A 22,839-nucleotide genomic window follows, 5' to 3' on the forward strand; every position below is an offset into this window, starting at 1 on the left:
ACGAAAAAGCTGCCACAAATAATACACTCATTTACTACTCAGGAAATGCGCGCCTTTCATTGAAAAGTGATGACATTAAATTGAACCGGCTCCCAGTACTGCTGTGAATTATTCGTACTAAGCCTGTAGCACAGAGAAGGTCCTACAGAGAAAACAAATACAATAACTAAGAGGCTTCCAGAACCCCCCCTAAAAATATCGGGCTTTCACTCTTTCTGAATTTGTTTCATTTTATGACATGGCCATTTAGAAAACATCTAATCTAGTAAAAACCTAATGGCCACCTAATAGCAAAGCAAGTAACAAAGTATCCAGGGGTTGCGGCTTACTTGGAAGATCTATTGAGAAAGAAAAAGTCTCCATCTTCAAGAGTTGGTGGTAGATGGTGGAAAGAGCGGGATATACAGAATCCTAAGGAGCTGTACAATTCTGATAATGACTTAAAAATGCCTAGACCTGGGGGTGCCTGGGTGGCTCAGTCAGTTGCGTGTCCGTACTCAGCTCAGGTCATGATCTCTTGGTTCATGGGTTCAAGTCTCATGTCAGGCTCTGTACTATCACAGAGCCTGGAGCCTGCTTTGGATTCTGTGTCTCCCTCTCTCTGCCTCTCCCCTGCTCACACTCTTGTCTTTCTCAAAATAAATAAACATCAAAAAAAATTTTTTTTAATGCCTAGACCTGGTGGTTTATGTAAAGACCTCAAAGATACCTATTGTAATGACGGCTCGATCTGCTGTTGACTCTCTTCTGTGTCCAGAACAGCCATGTGCTGGTTTCTGGAATGTTGAGAGAGGAGCCCTGTATTCCAGACTGGTTCTGGGACCAGCTCATTTAGGGACCCTGGGGAGCCCTTAAACCATTCAAGGCCCCAGTTTTCTCTTCTTCAAAGAAGCTGGGGCTGGGGCACCTTGGTGGCTCAATCAGTTAAGTGTCCAACTTCATTTCAGGTCATAGACTCATGATTCATGAGTTTGAGCCCCACTTCAGGTCCTATGCTGACAGCTCAGAGCCCGGAGCCTGCTTTGTGTCTCTCTTCCCGTCCCCCCGTGCACACACACATACACACACACACACACACACACACACACACACACACACACAATCTCTCTCTCAAAAATAAACATTAAAAACAATTTGGGGAGGGGGGTACCTGGGTGGCTCAGTCGGTTAAGCATCCTACTTCGGCTCAGGTCATGATCTCACAATTTGTGAGTTCGAGCCCCACATCGGACTCTGTGCTGACAGCTCAGAGCCTGGAACCTGCTTCAGATTCTGTGTCTCCCTCTCTCTCTGCCTCTCCCCCACGCAGGCTCTGTTTCTTTCTCTCTCTCTCTCAAAAATAAATAAACATAAAAAATTTTTTTAATTAAAAAAAGTTGGAGTTGAAGCACCAAATCTCAGGTCTCGTTCTTTCTGTTCTAAAATGCTCTGCTCCCTAAAAGAAAACAGCACCACCAAAAGTAGATACTCATCGTTGCCTCCCAACCCCATCAAACTTCAGAGAAACCTCACTTCTACCATGCCAGCCTCTAAGCCACACCACCCGGGGGGGATCCAAGGGTCTCAGCAAGGTGGTTATGTACGAAAAACTTCCGAGCACGGTAACGAACAAAGTCAGAACTGGGACAATGTCACCCTCCTATTCTACCTCATCTCCTTTCTTTCCCATCCCTCACCAATCCCTAAAGCAAGGACAGAAGCTAGAGAAGATGCTCAGATGTCACTTTTCATGTGCCCTTTTCAGAATCTCTGAGAGGTCCTGAACCTGCTAAGACAGAAAAAGCAAATGCTGATTTTTCTTGAATCATCACTTGCTGTATGTCGGCCAGAGGAGACTTGTGTGGATCACACGTGCTACAGTGAAATGAAGCAGTGCCTTGAGGGCAGACAGATGACTTCAAATAACCCCAGAGCGATTCCACCGAGTCAGGGGGGCGGGCCCCTATCAGTTTCAGGGCCAAGGACTTTACCAGAAGACAGCTGGGCGACTGCAACATACTCAGTGTTTTGAGATGTATCACATGCAAATGAATGAGGCAGGCATAGTGAGGGAAAAGTGTATTTCACAGTCATTATAAAAGTACATATACTTAATAATGGTGACATAAATACAGTCCTTACTTGTGACCAAATCGTACACTTAAAGCGGACTTTTCCTCCTGGACTTCACACGGTGACAGTTCAGTCATTTCCATCAGTAACTACAAGCTGACCGAGGTCATGGGCACAGACTAATGAGAGACAGTCATGGGTCAAAAGGACGACATACTTTGTACTTACCAAAGGGACAGTCAAGTTTCCCGTATAAATATAATAAAATAATAAAGAATTTAACATTTCCGCTTTCATAGATTTGTCAGGTGCTCACATACAAAAAAATACAGTTGATCCCTCCCCCCTTCCTCACTCTCACCTCTCACTGGATCTGGAATAAACCTGAGTTCACAGTTCAAGCTACCAATGGGGACACGGTCCGTGAGTTGTGCAACAGTCTGCAGCTGTCCCTGAACTGAGGAGCAGAAAGCATGTCCCAATGAGCTTAACAGCGACACGGAAAAACACTCACGTTCTCAAGGAAAGTACAATACATGGAAGAGACATAGAGGGACAGAAGTTCACAAGGCACAGGGACACAGCCCGCGAATTGGCAGAGCACGACGCAGCCAGCAACCATGTTCAAAAAGGGTCCCTTCGCTGATCAAAAAACAGACACGCTTCGTGTCAAGTGGAGAGAGGTCTCAGATGCTTCTCTTCTCTCTGCTTCAAAAGCTCCATTTTCAATGGAAAGTTCTGGAACCTGGTCTGGAGCCATACAGAGGAGTAACGCCAACAGCCAGGAGCCTGACTCCTTCCTAAGGAGCCCTGGAGTCGGGATGACCCCAGCGAGGTGGGACACAGCAGCTCCAGGTCGCACGAAGTGAGCTGAGCCCGGGCCCCTCAGTGGTGTCCAGGATCGGCCAGGTATCCGCTCTTTTCCTTGCTCAGCCAGACATGTGAGGGACAGAAGGGGGTCACCGCTGCTAAAAGAGAAGAGATGAAGGAGCACCCCAGGGCTCCCTGGCGTGGGCTGGCTGCCAGGGGAAACAAAAGCAGGCTTTGTAGTTCTCAAGGACCCCGGCCCATTTCCGAAACAGGGGGCCAGCCTTTGGGGTGACCACAGCAGCAGGTCTGCTCACGCCTGGGCCAGTCAACGGCTGAGGACCCCGAGCCACTGCGTAACCTGTCTTCTGAGCTAACCGCTGTCCAGCCTGGCCTGGATTCTTCTTTCTCCAGTTTTGGTCATGACTGAGTGGTCGCCACCACGTGCCAGGGCCCGGGGTCCCCGAGAGGAGACAGGTCCCAGTGGGCTCCTGCTAGACACGGCCAGACAACACTGGGATCCACAGAATGCGCACACGGGGACGGCGTGGACACGGAACCGGAGACGCATCTTTGGTTCGATCCTTGGCAAAAGGTAGGAAAACCAGACGTGGACTCCAGGCGTGTTCGGGAAGGCTGCTTTGCCCCAAGGGGACGCAGCACTGTGTTCTTGAACATGACCCTCACTGGACAAGCCTGCTCGCAGCGCACAGGGAACCAGGTCAGCTCTAAGCCACCCTTGTTTTCTTGGCAGCTTGGAAACTGCACTGCAAGGAGGTAACAGCGCCTTCCAAATGCATCCGAATTCAACCTCAACATGTTCTCTTTCTGAAGAACCAACTATAGCCATGGCCTATGCCTTCCAGAAGGATCTGGCTGTGTTGATGCGACGGGAAGGACACAGGGCTAGCTGCGATCAAGCCCTCCTGCAGGCCACGGGAGGCCACCGGCCACCGAAAACATCAAGTGGGAGGGCTTTTATGCTCGCCACGCTTATCCGCGCATGAAAACATGAATTTGGTAGAATCGCTTCTCATGTCTCCATCTGGGTTGTTTTTTAATTACGTAACTTCAATTTGACGTCACCTAAAGAAAAACCATCTTTGGAAAAGAGAATTGAACCATTAGCAAGTTTCAACCACAAAAATAAGATGGTAGATGCATGTCCCCTTCGGCCCTTTCCTTTCACTGGGGGACCCACTGTTTGGATCGGTCTTTGCCCAGCTGCCCTTTTCCGCTCGGGGGGGGGGTGCTGCTGGCGGAGGCTGCTGCCCATCTTCCTCAGAGGTGCTGGAGGCCTGGCAGCAGGCTCCCCGGCTCCTACGGTCTGCAAGGATTCACCTCCGTGAGAGGAAGGGGAGCAGTGGCCCGGCTGAGCCACTCAGCGAGGCCGCCTTCAGTCCCCAGGTGACTGGCTGACTGCTGAGAAGATCACGAAGTGAGGAAAGATTTCGCAACAGTCTGTGATCCGAGCAGCCTGGCGGCTGGTGTGGGGTTTTCCCCCACAGCCCATCAGAGGGAGGGGGGCAGAGGGTCGGTGGGTGGGCAGGAGAGGACCCGAATGGCTGAAACTGCACCTGTAACCACCCCTCCTCGTAGATCCCAGCGTCTCCGGGGTCCCTAGCAAGCCTGGGGTGTGCGGCTTCGGGTGTGTGGGTTTTAGCGGTTCACGGTGGGGACATTCCGTGGCAGGAGGAGGTGAGACCCTGAAGGAGGCTCCCATGAGGCCTTTCAATCTGCACGCCCTGACGGATGTGCAGAGCTCTGCCGTCTTTAGAAACACCCAGAATCCCGCCGCTGGCCCGGGTTAGCATTGGCCTTTGACCCCATCGGGCATGTCGAAGGAGAGGCTCACGGGGGCCAGGGGCTGCAGGGGGGGCATGCTGGCCTCCAGGGGCCGGTCTGCGGGGGTTTGCAGGCTCTGCTGTCGCTTCCTCAACATCTGTCCAATGCCCATCATGGGGAACCTGCCGCGGCTCTTGACGCAATTCGGGCTCCCCAGGGGCTGCGTGGCGCCATTGCTGGGAGCCGGAGATGGGGAGCACACGCCCTCCTCCTTCGGGGGGCTGCTCTTCTCTTCGTGAGCAAAGGAGACCAGGGTGGGATGCAAAGGAGTTTGCAGAGGGGACAGGCTTCCGGGCAGCAGGGCCGGGGAGAGCGTCCGCTCAGCGGGATTCCCGCGGGCCAAGCCCCCAGGCGAGCTTAGAATCCGATAGTGGTGAGACGGGGATAGCGGGTCGGAGTGGTCCTCGCGGTCCACCGACTCGAAGGAGCGCACCATATCCAGCACCAGGGGGTCCTCCTTGGGGGGGATGCCAGGGCCCCCAGGGCCCTGCTGAGGGAGCTCCGGCTTCTTGACGACCCTGGGGGTCCTGGGGGGTGGGCCGGGGATGAATTCCATGGAAGAGGAGGCCACGCAGTTGGAGTCTGAGGTTTTGCGGAAGATGCTGTGGCAGCCGAAGGCATCTGCACGCGAGAAAGCAGAGGAGACCATGAGCACGGCAGTGAGAGCGCCCCCTCCTGACTGCCGGCGCGTCCTGCTTCACCCAGACAGGCCATTCCCGGGGAGGCCAGGAGGAACCCAGAAGCAAAGGGCCCCTGCGTCCGGCGACCCCCAGAGGGGACCAGATGCTCTTTCCAGAAGGGAGGGGACAGAAGGCCAGAGACAGGAGGCCTCCTGAGGTCTGACGTACCCACAGCACCACTTTAACATCTGCTCTCCTTTTGGTTGCTTAACATGCTGGACCCCACCGAGTCTTTGCATCAAAAAGGTACCCCTTCAAACCGCTAGGGGCGCACCCAGCCCAGCGTGCTGAGCACTGGTGAACTTGGTCCTCAGATAACCAACACTGGAAGGAGGGTTTCCCTGATGCCTCATTTTTTTTGTGTGTGGTAAAAAAAAAAAAATACATAACGTACATTTACCATCTTAACCATTTTTAAGCGAATGTCAGGAGTGTTAAGTATGTTCACATTGTTGGAAAACAAAACTCTTTGTGTTGGAAATCTAAAACTCTGGACCCACTTGACAATAACATCCGCTCCCAGCCCCTGGCAGCCTCCATCGTGCTTTCCGTCTATGAATCTGACTTTGCTAGGTACTCCGTATAAGTGAACACTATGGTACCTGTCCTTCTGTGACTGGCTCGTTTCCCTGAGCCGAATGTCCCCCTTGCTCATCCGCGTAATAGCAAGTGTCTGGACCTACGTTCTTTATAAGGTTCCTTCCTGACTCCTGATCTTACTGGGGCCTCGTCCAGTTCTGACAGGGGTGAAACCAGTCCTCAGCTATATCTTGAAAGGCAATGAGCCAACCCTCCCAGCTTCCATCTCAAGTTGGCACAGACTGGATTCCAGGGTTGTAGACTGTGCCAGAAGAGAGAGGGAAAACCCCACAGATCTGAAGCCGAGGTAAAGAAAGCCAAGTTCCTGTGGAACGAGTTCTGTCTTAGCGTGGCTTTTCTGCCACCGCATTTTCTAGGCCCCTGTTGAGGCTCAGCTGCAGGAACAAGCAGAGTGATTCAGGAGCAGCCAAGGGCGTAGGGCATCCTCTTCACCTCACATAAATAAATACACAGATCCTGAAATAAATCTCCTCGGGCCACCACGGATGCCTGAGACTCACCAGCAGAGAGAAGCAAACTTTCATCAGCGGCTGACGATGGACATATCCGGTGTGTCAGCCGGCCTCATAGCATCTCGTCCCCTCCCCTCCCTGTGATGCCCATGTCCTCATTTGGGGCCCAAGGTCCCCCTCTGCTCAGTCCTGCATCCTTCCCTTCCTGGGAGATGCAGATCCTGAGAGGGAGCCTCCCACACTGGCCAGGCTCATCTCCACCTAGAGTCAGCCGGCACCTCCCCCCTCCGGGGGCACTGGCCTGAACACTGCATCACCCTGGGCCGGAAGGACATGTCACCTGCCCCACCCTGTGAGCACACCAGCTGGGTCCTCATCACCCGTCCCTAGCAGGACGCAGCGGCCTACAGTCAGGAGAGAAAGCTCTAGAGCCAGGTGGTCGGGTTGGAAATCCGGACTCTGCCACTTACCAGCTCCCTGACTTTGGCCAGTTTTCTGCCTCTTTCCTCGCCTTTAGAAACGGAGGCAAAGAGAACCTCACTGGGGTGACTTGAGGGCCTGAAACAGTGCCTGCCCCGCAGTGCGTGCTCAGTGGTAGCAACTGTGTAGGTTGTCCGCGCCTCGGAGCTAATATGCTCTCCGATCCGGGGGTGAAGACCTCAAAGACTCAAGGACACAAATGATACTTGGCCCGGGAAACTACCAGGAACGGAATCCATCTCTGGGGTGGCGAAGTTATCCAGCGTATCAGCACTGACCTAGACTTCTCTGGGGCCATCCTTGGGGTGTCTCTCTCAAGGGCCCGGATTTGCTGCTGCTGACAGAGCCAGAGAGGAGAATCGCTCACGGGGGACAAGGAGGGTTCCTCCTGTGAGACTCCCTGCCTTTCTGAAACCTCAGGAAGGAAACGGAATCAAACGGGACTTTCCTCTCTGGCTGAGAACCAGGTCTGTCTCAGGGTAATCCCTCCGCTGCTCGGTGCTGCTTGAATCTCCCCAGCGCTCTCCTGCTTCCCTCGCTTCCTCTCCACAGCCCTCAGTGCTGTCCCGGAGGAGGGAGCCTCCCAGTCACCAGTTACCTGATGTTCTAGACTCTGAAAGAAGAGGACAAACCAACCTATGTATCTCATTTAATCCACCTGGGAGCTCCGACACGTGGCTTTCCTTTCGCCAGTAGGGAAACCAGTTTTGATTCTTGGAGGATAATAAGGAACTTAGCGCACAACCAGCCACAGAGCTGGCTCTGAGTCCCCCACCCTCACCCCGGAGCCCGGGCTCAGGGCCCCTGGGGAGGGAGGTCACTGCTCTGTGCAGGCTGTCACAACACTATGCCGCCGACCCCCAATTTCTGTTCCTACAACACTGAACCCCCGTGCCTTGCTCCATGACACCGTGCACCCCAACCTCTACTCTTGCAATACCTTGTACCCTGATCTCTGCTCCCACAATGCAGTGCCCCCCTCCTCTGCTCTCTCAAATCCTGCCTGCACGGGGGCCGGGGGACACTACCACACAGTCTGGACCCTGACTGTTCTTGGGTTGCCTTGGGTGAGCTCGCAGCATTCCCCAGGCGCAGGAGTCACACATTGTCCCAGGAGTCCACACAGCCCCCCAGTAGGGGGACGCGGTGGCCACGCAGCTCAACATGAGTGGCCTAGACCCTACCCTGAGCTGACCCACCTTTGTCGGGGAAGCCGGACTTGGGGGCCTTCCGGTCCTTCAGCAGGGCTTTGGTGTTCTGGATGTGCGTGGAGAGCGAGGCCGAGGGCTGCTTGTGCGACGGCAGGTTCCGGTCCGGCTTCTTGGAAAATGGCCGATGAAGAAAATCCCCTCGCTTTTCTTGTTCTTTGGGTTTTTCATCCTTCAAGTCAGAAGCAAACATATGCGCTCAGACACACACGGACGTATACACACACACACACACACACACACAGACATATACAACGTGACTCCCCTTTGAAGAGTCGTCCAAGTGGACTTGAGAAGCCCCAGCCTCTCAAAACTCCGTCCTCACTGCGTGTTGAATGATGCAAGGGCCGAGGCCCAGCGGGTACCCTGGGGAACCCACCTCCCTCTCCCGGGGCCACAAGCAGGCTCCCGTCATCCCCAGCTCTCCGTGTGGCCCTGTTTCAAGGTGTTCCAGCAAGGGCAAGGTCACCCCTGGGAGGTCAGTTGCTCTAGAACAAGGTGAAGGAACCCGAGCAAAGCCCCTGAGGGCTTCTGGAAGCCTGTGGTCTTACTCGGAACAGGGCTCTAGGATTCTGCCCACGACAGTGGTTCTGCAGAGGTGACTTCGCAAGTGAAACATGACCATTTCTACCCCAATGTTTACTCGGGTGTGTTAGGTCACGCCAAGGCGGCGGGCAGCAAACCCCGGGGCCCTTGGTCACGCAAGCCCTTGCTCGTGTGATTAAAACTGTCACCATTTCGCCGGTTTTGCTCTAAGTCTTGCCTTTACTGAACTCTATCATAATCTCTCTGACCGGAGTTAATTTTACTATTTCACGTATTTGCGACCCCACAGCCTCTGGTATAAAGCCAGGCACATGGAGAAGGCTTAATAAATAGTTAGTGAAATGTTAAAAAAAAAAAAAAAAAAAAAAAAAAAAAAAAAAAAAAGAAAGAAAGAAAGAAAGAAAAGAAAAGAAAAGCCAGTGAAACCCGACTGGAATTAAAATTGAGTTCCAGCTTCCAGGAAGGGGGGTACTACTGAGAAGTTGCTTCCCTGGCCCTAAAGACTATTTGATGTTTACTGTTAAACAGATTCAACCGTGTCCCTGACCTCACCACTGGCTTCACATTTTTTGCCTTAACCGTGAAGACCATTTGCAATTCAAGAGAGTTCATCCGTTCCTCATTGATGTTCTTGAAAAGCTTCTCCAGGAACCCCCCCTCAACCCTCCCACCCCCCAGTTCACACAGCCCTTTTCCAATGAGGATTTTCAAAGCCTGTACAGATTGGGGTTCACGCTGCCCAGTTAGCGGGTGGGAGAAAGCAGTGGGAGAAATGGGAAGTGGGAGTGCCACACCACGCCTGAGGGTCACCGTGAGGGCCCCCGGTGCCTTAGGGACCCAAACCTGGGCTGCCGTGGCCGTCCCCGGTGGAGGGATGAGGAGGGAGGAAAGGAGGGGTGAAGCTTCGCAAACTCCCTCCCCAGCATCCGAAGAGCCACTGCTGGCCTTTTTACTGGGCGTCGAGTGCCGGGTGCTGCATGGAGAGCATGACCTTGGACAAAGCACAGCCGTCACCCCGTCACGGACCAGGGAACAGCCAGAAGTGGTTGAATAATTCACCCAGGAGCCGAGTGAAAACTCACGCCCTCTGGAAGCTTGGGGCAGGGTGAGTCCCGGGCAGAGAGAAAGGCAGGCGCACGGGTGGCGAGGGACAGGGACCAGGCTGTATATCCCAGGGCTCCCGGTGAGCATCCGGGATTCTTGGGGGGAGGCTTGGGCCCCAGGTCATTATGCAAGACGCCTATGGGAAAGGGGGTCAAGGCCACGGTGCTCCACCACTTCCCTCTCCTTTCTGTGAATCGCCAACAGCCCCTTCTCTAAGACAAGGGGGAACAAGCTGTCACACACACTCTGGGCCCCAAGCATCGAAAGGGACAAAACAGGCCTGCCCTGAAAAGTCTGGAAAAATTTCCTCCTCTCATGCTGTTCTTAATGCCTCTGTTCTAATGAGAAAAATCACCTGTTCCACCTGCTTATACTTCAAACCGTAAAAAAGAAACCAAACGCACTTCTACAAAACCACGTAAAACAGTACCTGGAAGAAAAGATAAAATTGCAGATTTCCACACACACACCCCTTTTCAGGGCTGTCTTCTAGAGCAATGAGTACAGGGGCGCCTGGGTGGCTCAGTCAGCTGAGCGTCCCACTTTGGCTCAGGTCACTATCTCACAGTTCATGAGTTTGAGCCCCGTGTCGGGCTCTGTGCTGACAGCTCGGAGCCTGGAGCCTGCTTCGGATTCTGTGATTTCCCTCTCTCTCTGCCCCGTCCCCACTCACGCTCCATCTCTCTCTCTCCCAAATAAATATTCACAAAGAAAAAGAATGACAAGTACAGCCTCCTTCGGGCTGCTGTGATCCCTATACTTTAGAGGAAGCTGCTCTGCCTTTGGCTTCATGGCTACATCTCGGCTCCTCCCCAACTCTCCTTGGGTTCTCAAAAGCCAAAGGACGAAGACACAAAGTTTCTGGGGGACCAGCATCACCACCCAGCTAGAGTTCGTTAGCTCTGAGAGGGGTACCGGGCATGAACTCTCTGTAGAAAGAGCCCACAGTTGGCTCTAAAACTCTCCGGGAACGGACAAAAGGATGGCACCAAACAGAAAGCTCACAGTGGGGGCAGAGGGATGGGGACGTGACCACAGGGGCTGCCGGAGTCTCTCTGTTGAGCCTCATCCCCCGATCCTGCATCTGGGTGTTTTCCTCGAAAGCTCCCAGAATGCCCTTCTCCAGCCCCAAAGAATGGGTGGCTTCATAGTGACCAGTTTCTCATGGGGATGCCACGAATCCACCACCCAAGCAGTCCCTGTGGGGACACGCGGCTGGGTCAGTCGTGTGGACGGGCCACCAGCCCACGCAAGACATGTGTCTGTACAGCCAGCCAACCTCCGCGCCCTCCAGGCACAGGTGACCAAACGCAACCCATCATCCCGTGACACCTTGTCATTCGCATGCGCTAGTTTCTCCGCGAGACACTTTCCAGGTGACAGGATGCTCCACCGCCATATGTACCAGAAACCAGTCTTCAGAGGGACTCATCACGTTCCCCCTTCGATGTGCCTACACCCACTCCGCGCCCCCCTCCCAGCAATCCGGCTGCCAGCACGGCCTCTTTGGCTTCCTTCCGATTCTCAAGAGCTCTCCACCCTCACCTCACCTCCCAAGCTCCCCCAGGCAGATCGAAGAGGGGGCCGCGTGAGGGCCCCACCCCCCAAGCCAGCCCCACACAAAAACAGCTTCTAGGTTTCTTCAAAGCACTCTCCACCCATTGCACCTGCGCACGGACTTTTATCAAACTGGACACTTTGAAAATGTGGCCTCAGGGCACCTGGGTGGCTCAGCTGGTTAAGCGTCTGACTTAGGCTCAGGTCATGATCTCACAGTTTGTGAGTTCGGGCCCTGCATCAGGCTCTGTGCTGACAGCTCAGAGCCTGGAGCCTGGTTCAGATTCTGGGTCGCCCTCTCTCTCCTCTCGCCTACTCGCGTGCTCTCTCTCTCTCTCTCTCTCTCTCTCAAAACTAAACGGTAAAAAAAAAAGTGGCCTCAGGAAGGACTGTCTACTGAAGATTCTTACAGTGTCATGACCGTTGGACAGAAGGGAGGAAGAAGCCAGGGAGTGGTGGTGCAGGGGCCCACCGGTCCTTGGCCTCTGACATCTGAGCACCAGGGCTGGTCCCTTTGGGCTCGTCCCTGTGACTCCAGCCTCCTGCATTCCAAAGAGCGAGAGCCCTCCCCTGCCTCCCCAGCTCTGCTCCCATGGGTGCAGCAGGGCACCCATCGGCAGCTCGCTGCCCCTCGAGGGAAGTGCTTCCCTGTCTGCCACCAGACGTCTGCTCTTCAAGCATAACCATGAACCTCACATCTCCTCTGCGTCACGGTCTGAAAGGCAAATGCAGCCGTTTAACCGGCGGGGGGGGGGGGGGGCCCACACCTCCACACCAGCCCAGGCTGCAGGAAGGGCTGCTGGCCGGGAAGCTGCCTTGTGCCTCACATGGCGGAAACTGACCACGGAGCGTGAAGCCGCAGCCAAGGGCCTGGGGTCGGCACGTGGGCTGAAGCTGTTTTCTTTGAGTAACTATCAAGTCCAGCTCAGCACGGCCTCTTCGGAGCCTGCTGTGTCTCCTTGAGGACGAGCTAACCTCCTCTGACTGTTTGGAGCATCAGACCCAGGTGTGGATCGTGAACACCTGGGGTGGCCCAGGCGCCCAGGCATCGCTTGGCAGCTATTTTGGAAAAGCCACAGAGACTTGATTTTGCTATAGGAAAAACACAGTGCATCTGAGAAAAAGAGGACTTGGTTCATACATTAGGCCACGTAGCTGGGAAGCTCTGGACTGTTGCACACCCCGCTTCTCGCAGAGGTGGAAGCATGAGTGCACAGGTGAGTGTGCAGTCGCAGCAAGGCAAAGAAAATGGTTAACTAAACACAGAAAGCACTAGTCTGATCTGAAGGGATTCTGATAAACCCACGCACAATTGGATTCTGTGTTTTAATTCAGTACAAGGATGGAGATATGTAGAATCCAGACTCCACCGACCCTCAGGGTCACATGTGATGGTTAATTTCAAGTGTCAGCTCGACTAGGCCATAGTACCCAGTGTTTGGTCCAAAAGCAATCTAGATGTTGCTGCGAAGGTATTTATTTTACATGGGATTAAATCAGTAGGCTCAGAATAAAGCAGATGACCCTCCACAATGTGGGTGGGCCTTGTGCAATCAGGTGAAGGCCATAAGAGGAAAAAGTCTGAAGTGTCCTGTAGGAGAAGGAATTCTGCTTCCAGAAGGCCTTGGGGTATGAGCTGAAACATCTCTGGGTATCCAAGCATGAGATGCACGAGCACACACACACACACACACACACACACACACACATAAACACACATATTATTTTTCTCTCTAGAGAACTCAGACTAATTCATCATAACTCCCAAGTTCCTACCTGCACAGCATGGAATTCAAGGTCTCTTGTCCAGGTGTCCAGGGAGGCCTGTGAAAAGCAACATTTTCAACAATTTGAGAAGCTGTACCTGCTATTTATTTCACCTAAACTCTCTCCCCTACCACTTGCAGCTCTGGGTTTGAGAATGACTGGTTCAGTGTTTAGAGGCCAGAAACCAGACTACTAAACCATCATGCAAGCCGGCAGCCAATGTCCAAATTCATGCACTGCAGAGATTTTCTAGGTGAGTTTTTTATTCAAGTCTAAGACACAGTAACGGAGGAATCTCTCAAGTGAGTGAGCCACTCAATCGATGCGTTCTCTCCAAGAGCAAAAACATGCATGAGAGCTGCACCCGGATCAAGATACAGGACCCAGCTGGCCCCGCCTGAGTCCTCTCCCAGTCCCCAAAGGGCACTAACTACCCTTCTCATTTCCAACAGCACTGATTGTCTAATCTGATTTCAAACTAGTTGTACCAGTTGCGTTGATGTGAAATAAGACACAGAGTGAACATTTTAGTATTTTACCTTCTAGCTTACTGCCCCTCCTGTGGTGGAATTGTCTTCCCCGCAAACTGGTACGTGGGGAGTCCTAACCGCCAGGAGCTCAGAATGTGAGCTTCTTTGAAGACAGGGTCAGGACAGGCCTATGGTGTCCCCTTTGATGCTTTTGGTGGGAGGAGGGAGGGAGGGTGTGGAAAGCTCCCTCTCCTTTGCCTTTGGGGAGGGAGCCTGTTGGTGTTGCCTTTGCAGAGGTAACCCAGCACTCAAGCAGCGGGTCTGGGGTTCTCATAAAAGGGGGAAACTGGGCACAGAGGCCACAGCCAGACAAGGCCACAGGAAGACACAGGCAGAGATGAGGGTGCTACTTCCTTCTATAAGCCATGGAACGACGCCCAAAGATGTCAGCAGCCAGCACTAGCCAGGAGGCAGGGGCCACGGTGGGGACAGCTTCTCCTCCTCAGCCCGTGGAGGGAAGCAACCTTGGTCTCGGACTTCCGGCCCCCAGAACTGAGAGTCCGTAAAATGGCTGCTGTTTAGGGCCCCCCAGCCCCGACCCCCCCACGTGTGGCGCTTTGCTCCGGCGGCTGGCAGACCGACGCGGTCCCTCCAGCACCTTCGCACAGCTGTCCTCCGAGCCTGCCCACGTTACCCTGCGCTGCACAGAAGCCCTCCCCGCTCTATTTTCCATGGCTCTACAAATTAACTTTTTTTTTTTTTTAATTTTAACAAAAATGGCCTCTGGCTCTAGGTGGCTTTAATANGAGACACGTGTCCCACTTTTACAGACATACCTGCCACCTTTTAAAGGCAGAGGACGTGGTAAAGTCGTACAATAACAGCACTGGATTCCCGAGGGGGAGGTTTTTGCAACTTAATTCGGCTGCTTTGTCTCGGAGGAGAGAAAGAACTGGGACTCGGAACGGCAAAGAGGCCACGCTCGGTCCCAGCGCGGGGACACGGCCCCGAGCCACTCCCCAGCCAGCCTGCGGGTGACCTGAAACCCAACCACCCCCTACAGCTTCCCCCGGACCAGCCAACGGCAACTGGAGAGGGGCCCACGGACACTCTGAGTGGGCTTTACTTCGAAAACCTGGGCCCTTTCGGATCCTCCTAACACTCTTCCTAGCTGGCCCTATTCCACTCTCTAGGTTCCAGCGGAGCCTAGTAATAGCCTGTAATTTAATTAGCACAAGTATCACTGCCGTTTGGAGGAAACAAATGGATCACAAAAAACTTAAATGCTCTCTTCCCATTAGTGTTCCTATTTAAACCCTAACCATTAAATATTTCAACGAATGTTTGAAATGCTCGCCATGTGTTTTCAGGCCAAATGAGATAATCATCCGAGAAAAATAATCGGGGTGAAAGAAAAGGCCCCTTTCCCATCACAGATGCTTTTGAAACAAACAAGCGTGGGGGTCAGGTTCAAGGGCATCCAAGGATGTGGGTGTCGGTGAAGTGGAGCAGAGGCCACGTAGGGCACACAGGCGGGACACTAGGTACATCTGTTCGCCTTGTTACTTGAGGCTCTAAAGAGTCAAATGCAGCCTCAGAGGCAAGGGAGCCTAACCGTGAATTCTGCGTCCTCTGCACCCCAGCCGAGGTGATAGCCCTCCAAGCACGTGACCATGACACGACCCTCCCTGCTTGAGGGCACGGTCATCTGTAAGGATAACATGACTTACACGCCACGCCCCAGGCGTTCCCTTGCTTCGGTCAAGCTATGTGTGCTTCCTGGACCATTCCGCCTTCCCCCCTTGGGGATGCTATTCTACCCGAGACCCCAGGAAAGGGCCACTTGATTCTTTCCTTTGTTCATTTAGCAGATGCCAGGCATGGTGTAGACTCGAGGGATACTGTGAGAAGCAGAAGGGACACAGTCCCTGCTCTCATAGCACTCACACTCCAGAGCAGGAGAAAGATGTGAGTCCAACACTCCCTGAGCAAACAGAACGTGCAAATGGGGCAAACCCCGGGATGCAGAATGCGGGGGCAGGGTGAGTAACAGTCTGTGCTGGAAAGATGTGATCTGATGGCAAAGGTCAGAACATGGCAGGTGACGGGGAAGAAATGACCCCGCCTTGGAATCTAAAGACATAAGATAGCAATCAGCAAAGAGAGGTGAGGGGAACATTCTGGAAGAGGGGGAAGGGTGTGCATGGCATTGGGATCCAAGAGAGCACAGAAGTCTGGAGGCCCATAGGACTGAGCACAGAGCGAGAAGCAGGGCTGCGCATGTGGGCCTGGGGGACGAGGCTGGAGAGGCCAGCAGACCACAGTCTCATCTGTGACACGGTGGACACGTCACCGATTGTGCCTCCCAGGTTAAGGAGGCACTCCTGGCATGCAGCAGGTGCTCAGGAAACATTTGCTGATTGAAGCAGGGAAGTGGCATGATCCCCTCCGAGTGCGGACTGCCCAGCTCTGGCTGGTGGGCCCGGCATTCCCAGAGAAGGGGAAGGCCAGTTAGGGCTGGGCACACATCCAGGCGAGGGTGCGGCCACAACTAAGAACCACAGCCTAACAACTGAGAGACAGTGGCTCAGCTGTAAACCATTGCTTTGGGGGCCTAGTTAAGTATTTGTCTTTTGTTCCTTTCATGTCCCACAAGAATTGGTTTCCTTTCCACTTTGCTCTCAAAATGGAAACTCACTCTTCCTAAGCGATCCTGGATTTTGCTTTCAGGGGTCACTCACCTCATAGGGCTCCTTGCCGGGCCTGCACTTCTCTATCTGGTAGAGCTGGGTCTTGTAGCAAATGCGGTCCTGGATGTCAGATTTCTATCACAGAAGAAAGGGGTGGGGGGATAGCATGGCTTAACTCACAGGAAATAGAAATGTCCATTAAGCAGTCATGAATTTTTAAACCAGCACTTGGCTGGGAAAGCGCCGAACATGGCTGGCAGGCCAGTTAATTGTGACGCACGGCCTCTCCGGAGGATGGCCCATGGGCAAGATGCAGCCAGGGGAGGGTCCCGGACCCAGAGTCAGACAACCTACTTCTGCTGTGGCTTTGCCAGGCCAGGGCCAGGTGACCCTGGCACGTCACTGCTCCTCGCTGGTCTCAGCAATTACGTCTGTACAATGAAAACTACTCGAAGATGGGAAAGCGGAATCCAGATACGTGAGCTAGAAAGAATAACTTATTTTATTGAACTACCGAACAGGACTTATTTGTTTATTGAGAGACAGCCCGGATCCCTGCCCAGTGAGCCACAGGAACTCAGAATACAGCTTACAGATGACAGAAAGCTGTATCCAGGATGGTCTAGGTCCTGTGTGGAGCCACGTGAATTAAATGACTAATGAATTTACCAACCAGCACGTATCCACGGAACGGCCTTACAGGCTCTCCAACACAGAATCCATGCTTCATGGTTTTAGAAAACAAGAATCAAGAGAGAAAGGGAGAAATGACCAATAGTTAAGGTATGTCTTTTACTTATAAGTTCACTAGTTTCCGTCTTAGGATTATACATGGGTTGTTAGTCACTGATTGATGAGATTAATGTCTGGGACAGTGTGCGCGGTGCAATTAAATTAGCCATGTGTGGAAATTGCGGAGCGGAACAGCTGTAGCTGTCTGCGGGGATTAATTCACTCTAGTTAAAAGCAGCCACTCGCCACTCGCCCACACCCTGGTTCTCAAGACCAGGTTATGTCCTAGGTTGTAAGGGTTAAGTGCGAAACAGACACGATAAAATAAACTTCTCCAGCTCAAACTACTATGTGAGCTGAGTTTCCGGCAGACGTTTTCAGTAGACAAAGCCCTGCTCAGCTTTGCAATATTCGCATACAGCCTCGATGCCGGGGCCGGGCCAGGCAGAGCAGGGGCGGGGGCGGGTACAGAAACCAGCAGATGGCAAGAAACAAAGATGGATTAAGACACAGTCTAAGAGCTTCAGTGATTGTTCAGGAAGAGTGTGAGTAAACAATGATCGTATCTGTAGATGTGGAGGTAGAACAGAGGAAAGAAGGTATTTAAAAAAAAATTTTTAATGTCTATTTTTGAGAAAGACAGAGTGAGTGGGGGCCGGGGGGGGGGGACAGAGAGAGAGGGAGACACAGAATCCAAAGCAGGCTCCAGGCTCTGAGCTGTCAGCACAGAGCCCAATGCGGAGCTTGAACCCACAAGCTGTGAGATCATGACCTGAGCTGAAGTCACATGCTCAACTGTCTGAGCCACCCAGGCGTCCCAAGAAAGAAGTATTTTAAAAACTAAAGTCTCTGGGGGTGCCTGGCTGGCTCAGTTGGTGGAATGTGTGGCTCTTGATCTCAGGGTTGTAAGTTCGGGCCCCGCATTGGCTATGGAGATCACTTAAAAACAAAATCTTTATGTGGAGAAACGGGCACCCTCCTACACTGTTGGTGGGAATGTAAACTGGTACAGCCCCTCTGGAAAACAGTGTGGAGGTTCCTCAGGAAACTAACAATAGAACTCCCGTATGACCCAGCAATAGCACTGCTAGGAATTTACCCAAGGGATACAGAAATGCTGATGCATAGGAGCACATGTACCCCAATGTTCATAGCAGCACTCTCCACAATAGCTAAAACATGGAAAGAGCCTAAGTGTCCATCAACAGATGAATGGATCAAGAAGATGTGGTTTATCTACACCATGGAATACTACATGGCAATGAGAAACAATGAAATCTGGCCATGTGTAGCAACATGGATGGACCTTGAGGGTGTTATGCTGAGCGAAATAAGTCAGGCAGAGAAGGACAAATATCATATGTTTGCACGTATAGGAGGATTAGGAGGAACTTGACGGAGGAACAAGGGGGAGAAGAAGGGCGGAAATGGTGGGGGAAAGGGAGAGAAGCAAACCATGAGAGACTCTTGAATGCTGACAAAAACTGAGGACTGATGGATGTGGGGGGAGGGGGGGATGGGCATGGAGGAGGACACTTGTGGGGATAAGCACTGAGTGTTATGTGGAAACTAATTTGACAATAAACTATTAAAAAAAAATCTTTAAAAAAGCAAAACAAAACAAAACAAAAAAGCCCCTAAAGTGCTTGCATCTTACAGATCAGCATTCAAAGAAGTTCTGCCAAAAGAATGTTTGAATTGGCTAGCTTGCTTGGGAAAGTAGTAACTTATCCTTTAAACGTGAAATTGTGAATTTTAGAGTCAGTTTCATGGAGGCACTTTTTAAAAACTAATTTTTGAGTAACAGTCATCATTTGAAAAAAAATCAGTGTGTGGATCCTCTTTCCTTCCCAGTTGACAGCTATTTAAATTCTTAACTACTGTTTTCTACTACAGTGGTCCCCAAATGGTGTGATCTTGAACCCATAGGAGTGGAAAAGGTATGGGAAGGCACCTACAATATATGCATATTTATTTATAAATTATGAGCATGTACCTCTGTAGTAGTATATTATGTACATTATAAAACATATAACCAAATAGGAATTTAAAAGGATGAGAAAGAAACAGGGGCATGTGGCCTTGTAAAAGGGAAATGAGAAGTAGCTTCAAGTCCAATTATCTTTTAAGTTAATCATCACGGGGGAACAGAGAACCTGGGCATGGTACAAGAGATTTTCTTTTTTTTTTCTTTAAAATTTTTTTAATACTTATTTTTGAGACAGAGAGAGAGAGAGCCAAACGTGGGGCTCGAACCCACGAACTGTGAGATCATGACCTGAGCCAAAGTCGGACGCTCAACCGACTGAGCCACCCAGGTGCCCCTGTACAAGCGATTTTCTTAATCATTCCTCAGAACAAAATGATATAAAAAATATACTGTGTCAAAAGGCCTGTCTTTTTGGCCTCAACTTCTCTCCCGCAGCAGCTCTCCTGTGGCCATGACCCCATCGCTAACATCCAGTCTCAAAGCCGCATATTCGTCCCCATCAGAAGTGTCACCCCAGCACTGCTTACACGGCACATGCATTTCCCATTCCCTCCCTCCCCCGCATAAAACACTGATGTTATTTTTTAGAGCCTTTTACTGATGAGAATGATCCTTCTCGGGTACATTTTTCTGTTGGTATTTCACCCAAAAGGTACTTCTGTGGATAATTTCCCCTTGAGCAAAATCTAGCAAATTTCCGAAGCTGAGTCAGCTTAGAAACATCTGCACTCTCATCCAACCATTCAACAAACCTCCCGATGAGCTTCTCCGTCTATTCAGCAATGTTTTGTAGACCTCTCCCAAATCTGTTTGTGAAAGAGACACACTCTGACCATCTCGTCTTCTGGGCCTTACTGTGTGGCCATTTCTGCCAGGCAGGGAGAATATCGTTTCCCCAGGTGTAGGTGGGTTATCATTTTTAGCTCTAACATAGAAACCTCACAAAAAGTTTCTACACCTATTGTTTAGTGGAATTTTGTGAGATGCCGGTTGGCTCTCACATGACTTTCAAGAGTACTGAAAAAGCTCTAGAAGTTCTTAATGTTCTGTTTTCTAAATGTGTTCCTAACAGTGACGGCCCCATACCATCACACAGGTATGTATACACAGGGTGACCGTCACCCTTCATGACCATGGACCTGAAATCAAATTTCCGGGCGTGCCTGTGTGGCTTTGTCGGTTAGGCGTCCAACTTTCACTTAGGTCATGATCTCGCGGTTCGTGGGTTCGAGCCCCGCATCGGGCTCTGTGCTGACTGCCAGTTCAGAGCCTGGAGCCTATTTCAGAGTCTGTGTCTCCCTCTCTCTCTGACCCTCCCCTGCTCACGCTGTCTCTCTCTCTCTCTCCTAGAAATAAATAAAAATATTAAAAAAAAAAAAAAATTTCCGACGGGCTTCCAGACAAGTCTCAATTTCATTAACAGGCTGGCCTCCCGTCAGAACTGGTCAGTCTCCTCTACTCTGAGTGGGAGAAACAGGGGTGGTATGCAGAACCAAGCTGCCTTTGATCCAATTTTCTTTGAAGAATTTGTAAGTAGAGAGAGAGGATTTAGTCAAAAGTAGATACCAAAGCATGTCAATTCCTTCCCTAGGCACATATGAACTCTTGTGGTGGAAGACCAAAGGCGACCAACACATGAGGGTACCACCATCCACCCCACCCGAGGGTGCGAGACTCCCACTGCGTCTCCCATGGGGCACAGGATACCTGTTACACTGTCACCCGGACTGAAGGCACCAAGGTCAAGCCAGTAAAGCTCAATTTCATTTTCACCTTCGGGAGAAGTAACTATAAAAAATGCCTTCCTCATAAATCCTGCTTTCGAGATCAATGCCCGAGAGGCACTGCTCCTCAACTTTTATGACCACAGAAACCCCAATGCCTTTAACATGGGAACCCAAGGAGCTGTAGACAGAAAAGGCAACAGAGAAACGAAAAAGAAAAGAGGCTTGACTCTCTCACAGTGCCGCCCAGGGCTTAACTCTGGGGGAGGATATTTGAAAAACACCTCAGATAAAAAGCTTGAGCTACCTGAGAAGCAGGTTTTGCTACTATTTTATCCCACATTCAGAAACTCTGCCTCCCATTAGTTCAAATTAACAGCTTAGATCAAGTGTCAACAACTGAGAAACACTCTGGGTGTAAGGAGAGCTCCTTTTTCCATGGGGAGCCGAGAAAACCTCCACTAGGGCCCCACTCACCCCGGACAAATAGCGCTCGAGTTTCTTGTTTAAGAGGAAGTAGATGGCGAGGATGTGGCAGGCGCGGTTGGAGAGCACAGTGTTGATCACGTCACTGTTCTTGTAGCCCAGCTTCTCTGTCATGTGAAGGACCACACTTGGGCTCAGGTCCTCCAGGGAAATCCTGCACAGCAGAGAGAGAAGCCGTCACCTCACCACCACCACCAAGAGGCTCTGGATCCTCCTTGGTCGGGTCACAAACATGGCGGCACAAAGCACAGCCCCCCTCCTTACCCCAGGCCCTTGGGGACAGTCATACCCACTCATTCATTCATTAACTCACTCATTCTTTGGGTTGACTTTTTGGGATGAAGGATTTCACACAGTAAAGTAGAAGGGAAGAGTGTAAATACCTTTTGTGTACCTAACACCAGAATATACTGCTGTTAACACTTTGCCATATTTTCATTTATTTATTTCTTTGTTTACTTATTGCTCAAGTATTTTGAATCACACACACCATGACGCTTCATTCCTCAACACCCCAGGGTGCACCCTTAAGATCCAAGGACATCTGCAGAATCACAATGCCATCCACGCACCCAACGGAACTTTAATAATTTCTTAGTATTCTCTAATGCCTGGATTATGTTAATATGTCCCCAAGTGTCTCTAAATTTGCTTACAAACTGGCATTGTTTTCTAAAACTGTACTTCTTGGACACAGGTGGAGCCCACACTCGATTTGGGTGTAAGCTGGGTTAGGAAAGGAGCACATTCAGGAGCCAGTGTAGATTGTGTTTCAAGAAACAGTGTGAGCTCCCACGCTCACAAATAGGAGTTTGGGGCTCGGTTGTTAAATAGGGTCCTCCCAGAGGACAGATTAAAGCTTCTTCACAGGAATATTATGAAGATAAACTCCTTAGGAAGAAATGAATGCCAGGCATTCGTTCATCTACTCATTCAACAAGCCCCTATCTCATGCAGTCTACATTCCGGTGGGAAACAGAGGAAATAAATGCATTTAGTCTTCCTGACAATCCTATGAATAGGTACTATTATCTTCCCCATTTTACAAGAAGAAACTGAGGCCCACAGCTATGAAGTAACTTGCCCTGGGTCACAGAGGCAGGACGCAGCAGCTCCACAATTCAAAACCCTGGCAGCCCAGCTCAGAGTCTAGATGCTAAACCTCTACACTCACCAGCTCTCAAATAAACAGACACGTCGAATGGCTATGCAGACAGGAAAGGCTGAGGAATACAGAGTGTATGTGTGTTGGTAACTGGTACATCATCAAATAGAACTTTCTAAATCCCTTAAGAGAGATACAAACGGGGCACTCTGAGCAGAAGGCAAGCACATCTGGCCGGAGAGCTCTGTAGCCCACCCCTCACCCCGAAGGGTCTAAAGACATTTTTTTATGGGACCTCAGACCATAACACCCATGACGAGTGGTAAAATATAACGTTTGTTAAAAAAATCATACAATTATGTGAAGTTTGCCAAAGCACTTACTAAGGCACAAGACTCCATTGTTGGAAACTACCCAGCAATGTCTGCGTGGGAGTGGCCCTGCTCCTGGCCAATCAGATGACTGCCCTGTTCCTTGTCCTTGGCCAATCAGACCACAGCCTCATGGCCTTGCCCCTGGCCTATCAGNGTAACACCCACGACGA

The 22,839-nt window shown here is 51.3% G+C and overlaps 1 protein-coding gene across 1 annotated transcript in view; it reads right to left on the minus strand.

The window, feature by feature from the left end:
- Window positions 1–2,043: 2,043 nt before the first annotated feature.
- Window positions 2,044–22,839, minus strand: part of HUNK (hormonally up-regulated Neu-associated kinase) — a 73,154-nt gene continuing 52,358 nt past the window's right edge. Inside the window, exons 7-11 of the mRNA XM_077760191.1 lie at window positions 21,182–21,344; window positions 16,310–16,393; window positions 13,108–13,155; window positions 8,116–8,296; window positions 2,044–5,325 (exon numbers count right to left, since the gene is read on the minus strand). Of these exons, the coding sequence (XP_077616317.1) occupies window positions 4,667–5,325; window positions 8,116–8,296; window positions 13,108–13,155; window positions 16,310–16,393; window positions 21,182–21,344 (1,135 nt within the window). The 3' untranslated portion in view covers window positions 2,044–4,666. The remainder of the gene's footprint in view (window positions 5,326–8,115; window positions 8,297–13,107; window positions 13,156–16,309; window positions 16,394–21,181; window positions 21,345–22,839) is intronic.

The sequence above is a fragment of the Crocuta crocuta genome, unplaced genomic scaffold (genome assembly GCF_008692635.1).
Source record: "Crocuta crocuta isolate KB4526 unplaced genomic scaffold, BGI_CrCroc_1.0 scaffold369, whole genome shotgun sequence".
Lineage (NCBI taxonomy): Eukaryota > Metazoa > Chordata > Mammalia > Carnivora > Hyaenidae > Crocuta > Crocuta crocuta.